The 14,152-nt window shown below is 40.8% G+C and overlaps 1 protein-coding gene across 3 annotated transcripts in view; it reads left to right on the forward strand.

Annotated features, from left to right (window-relative positions):
• Positions 1–9,647, forward strand: part of DRC8 (dynein regulatory complex subunit 8) — a 126,608-nt gene extending 116,961 nt beyond the window's left edge. For all 3 annotated transcript variants that reach the window (XM_081225526.1, XM_081225525.1, XM_081225527.1), the window contains 4 exons: positions 3,592–3,671; positions 4,500–4,542; positions 4,652–4,718; positions 9,206–9,647. In XM_081225526.1, the coding sequence (XP_081081652.1) occupies positions 3,592–3,671; positions 4,500–4,542; positions 4,652–4,718; positions 9,206–9,321 (306 nt within the window). In that variant the 3' untranslated portion in view covers positions 9,322–9,647. The remainder of the gene's footprint in view (positions 1–3,591; positions 3,672–4,499; positions 4,543–4,651; positions 4,719–9,205) is intronic.
• The last annotated feature ends 4,505 nt before the right edge of the window (positions 9,648–14,152 follow it).

Genomic DNA, 14,152 nt, shown 5'->3' on the forward strand with positions numbered 1-14,152 from the left:
TGTCTCACAGTTCTGGAGGTTAGAAGTACAGAATTAAGTTGTTGGCAGGGTTGGTTCCTTCTGTTGGCTATGAGGGAAGGATCTGTTCCAGGCCTTTCTCCGTGGCTTGTAGATGGCTTGTCTTCATGTTCACATGATGTTCTCCCTGTGTGCATGTCTCTGTGTCCAAATTTCTCCTTTTTATAACGACGTCAGTCATATTTGATTAGGGCCCACCCTAATGACCTCATTTTAACTTGATTACCTCAGTGAGTACCCTCTCTCCAAATAAGTCACATTCCGAGGTACTAGGGGTTAGGACTCCAACCTATGAATTTTGGGAAGATACAACTCAACCCATAACTCTACCTATCTATATATGTATATATACAATATACTATAAAGAATGGTTCAATATTTGATATATTTCTATTAAATCTTAAAGACATTTTAATATGTGGATTTAAATAATCATTGAGCCATCATTGCATAACATTTCTAGAAAGAAGTGTTTTTGTCCTGTCTTACTCATGGCCTCATAAAGTTAACTAGTTTGTCCTGCACCAGAAATAATAGAAACACCTCTTCTCCTCCCTCTACCCACTCATTTCCAGATTGCCAGGAGTGGTATTCTGCCCTACTCTTCTTGTTTCTCTTTTATGGTAGAGGAACATACCAGATTTTTTTTAAATGCCTCTTATTTTTTATTTATTTTTTTAAACTTAACTTATTTATTTTATTTTTACTTTTTGGCCATGCTGCACAGCTTGTAAGATCTTAGTTCCCTGACCAGGGATTGGACCCAGGCCCCCAGCAGTAAGAGCACAGAGTCCTAACCACTGGACCACTAGGGAATTCCCTAAAATGCCTTTTAGAAAACTAGTGGAATCCAAATAAAGCATAAAGTTTAGTAAATAACAATGTGTCAGTATTGGTTCATTAGTTGTGATAATGAACCAAGTGTAGTTGTCCCATAGTAAGGAAAGGGTAAACAATAGAGGAAACTGGGGTGGGGTGGGGTGGGGTATATGGGAACTCTCTACTATCTTTGCAAGTTTTCTGTAAATCTAAAACTATTCAAAAATAAATTTATTTAAAGAATAAAAAACTTTTTATAATAGAAAGTAGTATATAGTATATATTATACAGTACATTAATGCTGTATTTAGAAATATCATATAATTGTATTGTTTTTATGCCATTGCTTGTACGTCTTTTAGTACAAAAGAACAGATTAGTTGTGACCTCTAGAGGACAGTGTTGAGTCATAGAAAGATTTTCACAATCTTCCCAAGTTGAAGATGGACTTACACATTTTTTCTTCCTTTTTTTAACCCCAAGGCTCCTGTTTGTTCATTAACCCTCTTTAAAAAAAAAAAAAAAAAAAAAAAAAAACTAAGGAAAATGTATGCTTCATCTGCTATTCTGATTTATTGGAGATTTGCTTTAACTTATTATTTTTATGGAGTTTTAGGTCTACACAGATCTATCAGGCCAGAATGACCTGCAACATTTTCACCCATGTTCAGAGCACCGAGGGCTTGTGGAAGTTGTGCAGGAGTGTGGCGATGGGGGGGGAAGCATTATGAGGGACATAGTATGTGTTTGTGAATTCTCATGTGATGGAGAGAGTGCTATAGAATTGAACTCCCTTTAGAAAAACTAAAAACAGTTTGTAGATTAATGAGGATGCTCAAAAATTAAAGAGGAGCTTTGATCTTTTAAGGTCAAGACTGTTTGCTCTGCAGTGGTTTGTTGGGGGTAGGGAAAGGGAAACAAACCATTGCTCTAGCTTCTGGAACAGATTTCTGGATTAATTAGAATAGAAACTCAACATTTTAATTTAAAAATTATCCCTCCAGAGGCAGTCTCATGAGATTGACATTTTATTTTTAAGAGGCTTGCGGGGTTGGGAGTTACAGAGTGCTACTCAAGCACATCGGAGCCATATGAACCTAAATTTGCAAAAAGCTTGCCTTGGATCTAGAGGCAGCTGAAAATAATTGTTCATGTATTGGTGGGCTCAGAAGTTCTGAAACACGTCATTCTGTCATTAGATGGATGACATTTTTTGCTGATAGTGGAGTCCAAGGGCTTCACTCATACTAGGTAAGAATCTAGTATAAACATTCAAAAATAGTTGTCATTTGATGACAGTGTGTTCCGCTTAGCAGCACCTATAGATTTCTTATCTTTTGCTCAAAGAATAAATCTTTAAAAATCTCCACTGCTGAACTGGGATGTGTGAGCCTTTTAATAGAATTTTTGACAGGGAGTGGAAAATTTACAGCCCCTCATAAATAGCGTGACATGAAAGTTAAAATCAATAGCGTATTGGTAGCCACACCATCAAAGTTGAACCCTGTGGGCACGAGTCTTCCTCATTCTCATCTAATGGTGCTGGGTACCAAAAATCCTTTCTTAGGTGTTGTCTTCGCTTAATTAATGGTGATATAACAATGTTCCACAGACCATCTGGTTATTTAATAAATATTACAAGGATTCGATAGATATTTTAGTCCTTGAGATTGAGATTGGTCCCCTAACCTGGTCTCTTACCCAGTGTTCCTCATCTCAAGGAAAAACATTACTCCATCCCGTTTGTGCAAGTCAGAATCCTGGGAGTTGTCCTTGACTCCTCTTTTTTTCTTATCCTTGCACATATTAGATGCTGCGCCAGGTTTTATTGGTTTTACTTCTTAAATATTTCTTGAAAGCACCCACTTCTCTCTCCATGGCCACCACTCTAATCCAAGCCCTTGTCATATCTGCTTAGACTACAGCAGAAGCTGCCTCACCTACAACCAGTGTGATCTTTCAGACACACATCTATGAGACCTTCAGTGATTTAGGGTAGCAGTGTCTTAGGATAATAACCAAAGTCACTTTCAAGGATGGTAACGCCCTGCACGTTCTGGTCCCTGTTTCTCTCTCCAGCCTCATCTGAAGACATTCTCCTCCTTGCTCCCTGTGCTCAAGCTTCCTGGCCTCCAGTGCATCCCACAGGGTCTTGTAATTTCATCTACCTGGGAGTGTCTTCCCTGCTGTCTTTGTCTGATTGTCTTCTACCCTCCTTTATAAGTCACCTCAAGTGTGATTTCTTCATGAATGCCTTTCCTGATGATTTGGCCCAGAAAAGTTTTCTTTATTTTATGCTCCTTTACTTCATTGTACTTAATATCAACTTATAATTAGACACAGCTTTGTTGTTTGTTGATGGATATATGTCTCTACTACCAGCATATAAATTCTGTCAGTGGGGACCATGCCCAAGTATGCTCACTATCAAATCCCCAGCACTTGGCACAGTGCTTGGAAAACAGTAGTTGTTCAATACATTTGTTGAATGAATAAGTGGCTTTTTTTTTTTTTTTTTTTTTTTTTTTTTTTTGCGGTACGCGGACCTCTCACTGCTGTGGCCTCTCCCGTTGCGGAGCACAGGCTCCGGACGCGCAGGCTCAGCGGCCATGGCTCACGGGCCCAGCCGCTCCGCGGCATGTGGGATCTTCCCGGACCAGGGCATGAACCTGCGTCCGCTGCATCGGCAGGCAGATTCTCAACCACTGCGCCACCAGGGAAGCCCTAAGTGGCTATTTTTTATTGAATGTTTAGGTGGAGGAAGAAGAACCCACTGGATACATTCGATTTGAAAAATTTCTTCCAGTGATGACTGAAGTACTACTGGAAAGAAGGTAAGAAAATAAGTGCAATTGTTAAGGTAAGGTAATGATTGGACTTGCATTAATTTCAAAACACGTGGCTTTTTCCCTTTATATGTTATACTCAACCAATATTTATCATAGGATAGCTTCCTTCTAATTTTTCTGTATACTTCTGAACTGCTGGTTGGTATGTGCTCCGAAGTATCAACCACTTCAGTATTAATCTAATAAGCAAAGTGTAATTAAAGGGCAAATAAGCTGCAAAAAGCATAGATCAACAGCATTCTTATTATCTTCTGTTTTGAATTATCAATGATAAATAAGAATTAACCCTGATTATTTTTCTAGAGAAACTGTAGCATTAGCTTACCATAGTTGGTTTACTGTAGAAATTTTGTCCCCAAATCAACAAAAATAACCAAAGTCACTTTCAAGGATGGTAACGCCCTGTACATTCTGGTCCCTGTTTCTCTCTCCAGCCTTATCTGAAAACCTTCTCCTCCTTGCTTCCTATGCTCCAGCCTCCTGGCCTCCAATGCATCCCACAGGGTCTTAGTGCATGTAATTTCATCTACCTGGGAGGAGATAATAATGGGAACAAGTTTTGTCCGGATTATTTTGCACAATAATGAAAAAGCTAATAGATAACATCAAACATGCCAGTGATTTTTAACTAAGTATTCCTTGTGGGTGTGGAGTACTTTCAACTTCATTATCTAGATATCTAAAAATATTTCAGTGAGGGAAGTATTATTAAATATCCTAGTATGTTAGCAGCTTTTTTTTTTAATGTGATCATTTGTTACATAGAGACTGAGCTAAACACTGTGGCATTTACTCCTTTTATTTTATAATTAGATATAGACCAATTCCAGAAGATATCCTTCATCAAGCTTTTGAGGTGTGTAAATTCCAGATTTTATATATATTTATATTTACATGAAAAATTCATCATGTAGAATTTATTCACCAAACAAAAAATATAATCTCTATCTTTTCTTTTCCCCTAGGTGTTAGATCCAGCTAAACGTGGGTTTCTTTCTAAGGAAGAATTGATCAAGTATATGACTGAAGAAGGTGAGAGTGAATTTTTTTTTTTTTCCCTGCGGTACGCGGGCCTCTCACTGTTGTGGCCTCTCCCGTTGCGGAGCATAGGCTCCGGATGCGCAGGCTCAGCGGCCATGGCTCACGGGCCCAGCCGCTCCGTGGCATGTGGGATCTTCCTGGACCGGGGCACGAACCTGTGTCCTCTGCATCAGCAGGCGGACTCTCAACCACTGCGCCACCAGGGAAGCCCAGTGAGAGTGACTTATTACTTACCTTATAACAGTAACTTATTTAAGTGATTAATAATTTTAAAACAATTAGGCAAAAATTCTAGGGGATACTTTAAAATCAGTCATTCCAGTTAAAAGGAGTTATTTACTCTTCTTATTATTTTGGTTTTGGTGTGGTTTCTGTTTTGTAGGGGGTAAGAGGACAAAGAGTAAGTTAAGGGGAGATGGATTATTGCCTTATAGGATTTTGTAAAGTATAATGATACTTCTATAAATTGAAGTCATTCCATTCACTTAGAGTATTTCCAGAATAAAGGGTATGCCACCAGGAAAACATGAACTATCAATCACTATAAATCAATGCTTGTTACTAGATTGAAGATTTGAATTGGAGTCTATAAAAATTCCTTTTATAAAAACTTTTCAGTTGGTGAAGTTAGGGATAATAAAGCCTCAAATAAATATGAATTCACATAAAATGTTTCAGTTTTTTATGCTAATGGTACCATATGTATTTGCTTTGCACTTGAACTGTACACACATGCATGCACACACACATATACATACATATATATGCACACCTATATATGCCAACATATTTCCTTTAGGAATTCTCTCTGCTTAGGCTGATGTGTAAATTTGTTTTCCCTGAATGTCAGTAGCCTAATGGACATTCTTTTGAAGCCATTCTCATATTAGTCACTTCCCCTCTTCCTATATAAAGTTAGAGCTCTGTCTCTGTTCAGTTCACTAGTTCATAGATGAGTCCTGAGTGATTCAGAGTTGCTAATCACTTGAGACAATCAGAAGTGCAGGGAATTTTGAGTCAGGAAGATTAAGACTGCATCTCCATGTGCCACTGATGGGACCATTTTTGACTTGATCTACCATTAGGTGAGAATACAGGGGGTGAGAGTAAGTGGCATGATCATCATAACTGCCATCCAAGAATTCATGACCTTGTTAAAATTATCTTAGGGGTTAACTTTGACGGAAATGTTATGTTTCAAAGCACCAACCTAGGAATTACTTGAAGGGAAGTAAATCCTAGGTTATATTAGGCAATATGGATTTCGTCAAAACAGCCACAACAGTTCAACGTCATTAGTATGACATGCCCACTGTGTAGGTGAGGTATACTAAGCACAGCAAGAGGTAATGATACTAAAATCTGCTCCCTTTCTCAAGCAAATTATAGTCTTATTGGAGGAAATAAAACCAACTTATAAAACAATTCAAAATATAAGACAGTAGAAAAAAGTGAGTATCAGAAGATCAACGTGGGCTGGACCAGCCTGGAAAGCTTGGTCTGGGAAGACTTAAAGAAAAAATAGGTTTGTTAAGATGGTAGAATTACCTGGGTGGGTTATTGAGAGCAGGGGTAAAATCTTCCGGCATTGTAGCACCTCCCACGCATAGTAAGTCTCAGCTAATGTTGGTTGAATTAACGAATGAGTGAGGAGATGAATGTAGAATGGGTGAAGGGGCTGATGAGGGGGAGACATAGATTGATAAAAAGTATGAACAAAAACTGGGAGGTGGGAATGAGCATGATATTTCGGGAGCCTGTGAGAAGACGGGGCCCAGAGGGTCTTGTTGGCAAACGGTAGGAAATGAATCTAGGTCGATTGACTGGGATTAGATTGCGGAGGCCGGGGCTCAGGAGAATTCATCCTACGGGCAATGGAGAAGCATTGCAGGGTTCTGAGCAGGTGAATCACACAATGTAAGAGAGATTGTGGGAAGGTTAATCTGGTGCTGGTAGGTTTGTGAGATGAGCGAGAAAGAGGAGAGACTGGGGAGACTAGTTAGGAGGCTAGTTCAGCATTTTGAAGGGCTGTATCTGGCAGTGGCAGTGGGAATGGAAAGAAGAGATTGATACAATAGGACTGTCTACAGAAGGATCCACAGGTCATGATGAGTAACAGAGTGCCGGGGACAAAGACGGGAGCTGAGTCAAAAGTAACAAGGCTTTGGCCTGGACGATGGGTATTACAGTAATGCTACTGACTGAAATAGGGGAATCAGAAACAGACTGCAGTGGATACAGAGACAGTGCAACTTTTCACAGTGTCCACAGAATATTAATCACTTTGAGAATATGCATTCTAAATGCCCAGGATGTTGTATGGTGAATGTAATAAATCACATAGAATCAAGTTCCTACAAGATAGAAGTCCGCACGTGTCCAGGTATGTGAATTGTGTCAGACAGCATTTAGCAGCAGGGAAGATCTTGAAAAAACTTTTTGAACAAACACATATTGCTGCCTATGTGCCAGGCAATGTTCTAAGTGCTATTCAAATAATAACACTTAATTCTCGTAACAAGCCTATGAGATAGGTAGTATTATTATGATCTGCATTTTACAGACAGAAAAACTGAGACACAGGGAGGTTAAGTGACTTGCCTGGGATCTTAAAGCTAATGAGACAGAGCATTTGAACCCAGGCAGTCTGGCTCCCAAGCTTGTGTTTTTAATCCTTAAGCTATTTTCCTCCCATCCTTAATCAAATACTATGTATCTCTTTCCTTGCCTGAGGAAGCAGTGACCACCTTCTGTATTTCACTGTGAGCAAAACCTTGTTCCAAGCAGTCAAGTGTGGTTCCTGGACCTTGAGTTGGCATGCAGATCCAGTTCCACCACTCACTGGCTGGGGCTGCCTGCCTGTTTTCTTTGTGTGCTGGTGTCCTCAGCTGTAAGTGGGGATAATAGTTCTTACCTCTCATGAGGTGGTTGGGAGATTAACTTAGTTAATATCTGTGAAGCACTAAGATCAGTGCCTGGCACACGGTAGTTCCCGATAAATGTTTATTGTCAGTATTCTCATAAAGACTTACATGCCTAGCAAAGTTCATTGGCAGTGGATTTAGTATTTAACAGTCAGGATATAAGAAAGATTCAGAAATTGTCTTTTGGGGCTTCCCCGGTGGCACGGTGGTTAAGAATCCACCTGCCAATGCAGGGGACATGGGTTTGAGCCCTGGTCTGGGAAGATCCCACATGCTGTGAAGCAACTAAGCCTGTGCACCACAACTACTGAGCCTGCACTCTAGAGCCTGCGAGCCACAACTACTGAGCCTACGAGCCACAACTGCTGAAGCCCAGGCACCTAGAGCCGGTGCTCTGCAACAAGAGAAGCCACCGCAATGAGAAGCCCACACGCCGCCACAAAGAGTAGCCCCCGCTCTCAGCAACTAGAGAAAACCCATGTGCAGCAGCGAAGACCCAATGCAGCTAAAAAATTAAATGAATAAATAAAATTTTAAAAAAGAAATTGTCTTTTTAGGCATTCTTTCTTTCCTTAGGACGTAAACATGATTTCAGAAGAACTCAAGCACGTTCCCATTGTTTGGTAACACTATCATCGTTGTCATAAAAATCCCCACTTGAATAATTTCTGTATTATTAACTGAATTCCACCTTAGAAAACGTTGTTTGTAGTGTCAGGTGACAAACTCAGAAATTTACCTGCTTGGATTAAGACTCTTTAGGGGTGAGCTGGCGATTTGGATGTTTCTGTATTTTTGTTTAATATCAGCACGAAGTTCTATATTAAATAGATGACAGTGTTTCCAGTGTTCTTCCTGAATTTGCTTTTCATCTTGGTGAAACCAATATCCAAGATGGCCTTCAGCTATTACCTGAATCCAGCTAAAGCCCACAGATTTTCTATCCAGCTTGTGGTTTCATTTGACAGCAGCACTGGGCCAAACTATAACAAAGAGGACTGTTTTGAAATGGCTGATGAATGCATCTGTCACTGGGTGCAGCTGGATCACTAAATTGACCTACTCTGGTTAGAGAATATTCATAGACATTGTTATAGCTTAAACCTCTGTTATCTCTTCTTCAGCATTTCTGCGTAGCAACCAGTTAATTCTTTCTTCATACCCTTACTAAATACAATGATTAGACTCCCTGTAAAACTATGACTTCAGGTTAATACTTTGGCGATTTTAGTGATTTTAATTTAAGTAAATAAACAACCTTATTTATGATGTTTTCATGTCCTCCTGCTGTTTTGGCTGAAACGATTGATTCTATAGGTTGCTTGAGATATGATACCTGCAAGGTAAAATAACTCCAGAATTTGCCAGGGGTCCAACAGCATGCTCTTTGAACCTCTGGACTGTCATGATGTGCTGGCTTTATGGCCCCAGGGAGAGTAACTAGAGACAATGGGGGATGGTGGGGCTCCATGGCAATTAAGTGGGCTAGTGGAAAGAGAAAGAAAAAAAATCAGAGGATTGTAAATGATGAGTTTCCCTTCTTGTTCCTCCCAGGTGAGCCTTTTTCTCAGGAGGAAATGGAAGAAATGTTGTCTGCTGCAATTGATCCAGAATCGAATTCAGTTCATTACAAGGACTATATAACAATGATGGTGATAGATGAAAATTAAACACTCTACAGCCTTCATTTCTAATTGAAAGATCATTTTAAGAATTGCTTGTCCTTGTTAATTTCACATTTTATTTTATAATTCCTACGTATTGCTAATTAATGCCTTATGACAACTATTTCAAGATATTTTGTTTTTTAAAGGTGATCATAACAGTTTAAAACACAAATTTATTTAGTATGGCTAGCTCTATGAAATGACAAACTGCTAATTATTTTAAAACTATTCTTAAAATATTTAACATTATCCAAGGATTGTTACTAATTTTCTGCAATAAAATCCATGTTACTTTCAAATTAATTAAGCTGACAGAATGAAGAATGATTTGAATGACCCAGAGTTTTGCATGTGAAGATCTTGGGTTGGGGCAGAATGACCATAAATTGAAGATGAGGAGTAATGGGACGACAGCTTCTTTTTGAAACAGCAAACACTTCAGCAATCAGCATGTGGAAGGAAAGTCATTGAAATGGATATTAATAATTAATTTCTTATGAGTGCCAATTATAAATCTCCTTTTAGACGCTAGTAACTTAGCATAAAAATTTAAATTTGCTGATCTAGCGAGTTACCTACCATTTATGGAATAGGTAAAGGAGTTGAGATCATTGAACCTTGAGAAAAGAAGACTGATTGGAAATTGCTAATGTATGGAAGTGGCAATTCTCTTGTGGTCTTCAGAATTCTTAACCTATTCAGAATACCTGTCATGAGAATATTGTCCTGAATACTGAGTAAGAAAATTGAGAAATGTTATGGGGTGCAGGAGGTACAGCTGTTGAAAGAGCGAGATAAAGTTATCTGAGCACAAAGAATCACAATGGAAAAGCAAAGGGGAAAGTAAGATAAAGGAAAATGAATAATCTTCCATAACCTGTATCATTCTCTCATACACACATACACACAGTGATCTCTATTTAAAGATGCTTCACCACTACATGTGCCTATATATATACATATAAACATTTAATGCTGCTTGTGATTCTTCCTCCTAGGCATGCAGGGGGCTGCTACTTAACAGACTCTATCATTGTTCATTCATTCATTCATGAAACACTTACTGAGAATTATTAGATAATGTACTAGGAACTGGAGTTGCACGATGAATCAGTCCCTAACTAGTCGAGATCACAGTTTAGTGAGGGAGACCTGCAAGTCAATCAGCAACCACATTTCAGACAGGGCACATTCAGGGCCTCTAGTTGCTTTCTGAGTGAAGAGGACGGTGGTAGGTTACAGAGCTTGAGGAGAATGGTAAAATTTGGAAATATCTCTCGTGGGAAATGGGAGAAAGAGTTGAGAAAGAGCCCATGTAAGAATTTCAAGAAATCCTGGAGGATTTTATTCAGTAACTCAGGCCCAGGAACAAAAATGATGTATTGTTGTATTGATTCAGGGTTAAGGTTTGTCATCTGAGTGAGATGGAGGCAACCAAAGGTCAAGGGAGTAGAGGAATTCACAAGAAAGCAGTTGTAACAACGCTCTCTGGAGTCTGAGTAGTAGAGATACATACAGGTAGCAGTGGGCTCTCAGACTGAGAGGCGGAGGCAGGGCCTCAGGACCTCCAAAGGGGCAAACAGCTGTGCAGCGGGAGTGAGAGATGATGGGCTTTCCTGCCATTCCTGAGTAATTACATGCTTTGCTTGAAATTTGACTTCACTGTGTTTTTAGAGTGTTCCTTCATTCTCCTATGTTATTATTGTAATTAATAATAATAGCTAACATCTGGGGACTGCTCACTATGTGCCAGGCACTGATCTAAGTGCTTTTTATGTATTAGCTGATTTAATCCTCCCAGCCACCCAGCGATACGGGTCACAGCTATAAGGGGTTGTATTCATCAGTTTGTGCTAGGTTATGCTGTGATACCAAACAACTCAAGAGCTCAGGGCTTACTACAATGAATTCTTTTTTGTTCATGTTTTGTGTCACCTGGAGGCGGCTGGGACTCTGCTTCATGTGTCGTCTTCGTGCAGTTCATCTACTTCCTAAGCAGGGTGACCATGTGTCTTGGGTTACCCAGGGTGGTCTCAGCCTACATTTGTTGTCCCAGTGTAGTTGTTAATAGATCTCTCTCTTAGAAGTGTCCTGGTTTAAATGATTAATATGTGGTCATCCCATTTGAAAAACAGTGAATAGAAATGATGCAGAGGAGTCATCATTTGTAGAAGGTTTTATGAAAAATAACCACAGAAGTGTAGTAATGGGAGGCATTTCTTCCTTCACTAGTGTCCCGAGATTATGCCGGGGTGAGAGCCAAATGGAGGCCTGATGTGCCACTCACTCAGCCGTGCTTGTTAGAATCACCACCCAGAGGTGAACATGAGCCACATGCCCTTAGGCCAGGGCAGAGAAGTATGAGGCAGAGGGTGTGGTGACCCCCAGAGCTTTAGCAGACAGGTGGCTTCTGGTAGGCGACACACTGCAGCTGGAAAGAGGGTGCCAGAGACATGAACACCCTTGAAGGGGGAAGTATACCTAGGGGCATATCATTTAGCAGCAGCGGCCGGCACCAACATGTAGCGTGAAAGCGTGTGCTGGTGCCCAACGCATAAGCCCAGGCACGGACTTGTTCAGAGCCCACAAGGCAGCTCTGAGTTGTCTTCTCTAAGCCCGTTACCCTGCATGACCCTGGTCATACCAGAGAAATACAGGCTGGTGAATTAGCCCCAGTTGCTTCATAAATGGTGATATCATATTCTCTTCTCGGGAAGGATGCCTCAGGATTGGGTACCCCCAAGTCTCACCTTCTAGAATTCTTTCAAAAGTTCTGACTGATGTCAAACTTCACACCCCGTCTCAAGGAAACACTATCTCTTCAGTAGTCGTAAGAGTTAGCTTTATGGAATATGATTCACTTTAGCATAAATTTGTTTGTATAAGGCCATGAAAAAGAACAACAGGCTTCCCACAGAAATCTCATCTTTATCTCCTAGCTGCAGAATAAATGTAGCATATTTGCAAAAGGAACACTTTTCTTTATACTCTAACCATTTTGATTCATATTTTACCTTTTTTCACTCCTCTTAGCCCTCAACATCCAACTTAAATCACAATGGCATTTTCCTGGCAAGAAGAGTGCTCGGTCTCCTGTGTAGATAGTTTGCTTGTCCTTAATGACTCTGGGCTTCTGCAAAGCCTGCCATACCAGGCCCTGTGGAAAGACAGGTCCGTTCTCACACCTCTGGGCTGGGGAAGCTGCATGGCTCAGGGTCCGGGGTGCAGGCCTGGCAGTCTGGAGATCCTTGCACCTTGGTTTAGGCTTTGCTTGTAACTCACTCTGGATCAGGTGCTTCCCTCCTGTGCCTCTCTGTCTGGAAAATAAAGCGCCCAACTCTAGTTCTTCTTCCACCTTCCAAAAGCAGGGCAGATGTAGTCCCCTTTGCATGTACCAGATGTCCAAGTGTCCAATGGTAAGAGATTAAGAAGAATGTCTGAGACGACAGGCCGGTTGGGACTTTCACTGACAGGATTATTTTCTGTGGAACAAGGTGCATTTAGGGCTTTCTCTCCTTCCTTCCTGCTTTCCTTTCTTTCCCTTTTCTAACTGCTTCCAGTTAAGAAAGTACATTGTTTATATAGCCAATTCCCTATAGAAGATCCATGTCACTACATTGCCCCTTCTGGGCAGGTTAAGTAAGCAGAGATCCTCATGGTAACATGTGCCCTGCCTGTGCCAGGCGTGGCTGTCTCCGAGGCCTGCACCTAGTGAAAGTGTAGGTTACTAATCACCTGCTTAGATGCACCTGGGAGGGGGTGCGTGTTAGAAATTCAGACTCCTGGGCCCCATTCCAGACCCCTAGAACAGACTCTCTGGAGGTGGGACCCAGGAACCCACATTTTCACAGATATTCCCAAGGGAGCCTTATGCATGCTACAGTGTAAGAACCACTGTCTGGGGTAGTGTTATATTGTGAAAGTGTGGGATTTGGAACTGGGCTGTGCCACTTAGTGCTTAGGTGCACACGTTTAATATTGCTGGGTCTCTGTGTCTTATTCGTAAAGTGGAAAGAACACCTACCTTACAGGGCTGGTGTGTAAATGAGATAATGAAAGTGAAAATTCTTTAAAGATGAAAGTGTGACAGAAATGATTATTTACAGGAAAACAGCAAGGGAGGCAGAGAGGAAGGGAAGGAACAAAAGCAGAAAGAGAGGGCTTGGGAAGGAAGGGAGAGACAGACAGATAGGCCAACCTGCTGCCTGGGTATAGACAGGAGTGTGGGACTGCAGGTAGATAATAATATGATCTATGTCGTGAAGGTGATGAGCCACCTGAGGTACTGGTGCAGATACCAGGAGATTCGCTATCGTGGTGTTATTAGTTATAAGTGGTCACGTTTCTTTCTAGAGTGTGCAATTAGGAGATTTTAGGAGGTGGTTTGTCTTGTTGTTTTAATTGTAGTAGAAACCAGCTGGCGTAAAATTTACCATCTCAGCCATATTTAAGTGCACAGTTCAGTAGTGTTAATAAATATGTTCACATTGTTGTAAAATAGATCTCCAGGACTTTCTCATCTTACAAATCTGAAATACTATACCCATCAACAAGCTCCCCTTTCTCCCTGCCCCCAGCTCCTGGCAACACCATTCTACTTTGTTTCTATGAGTTGGACTACTCTGGGTATCTCATATAGTGGAATCATACAGTATTTGTCCTTCTGTGACTGGCTTATTTCACTTAGCATAATGTCCTCAAGGTTCAACCATGATGTAGCATGTGACAGAGCTTCCTTCCTTTTTTTTTTTTTTTTTTTTTTGCGGTACGCGGGCCTCTCACTGTTGTGGCCCCTCCCGTTGCGGCAGCTCACGGGCCCAGCCGCTCCGCGGCA

The sequence above is a fragment of the Mesoplodon bidens genome (genome assembly GCF_964165515.1).
Source record: "Mesoplodon bidens genome assembly, chromosome: 2".
NCBI classification, from domain to species: domain Eukaryota; kingdom Metazoa; phylum Chordata; class Mammalia; order Artiodactyla; family Ziphiidae; genus Mesoplodon; species Mesoplodon bidens.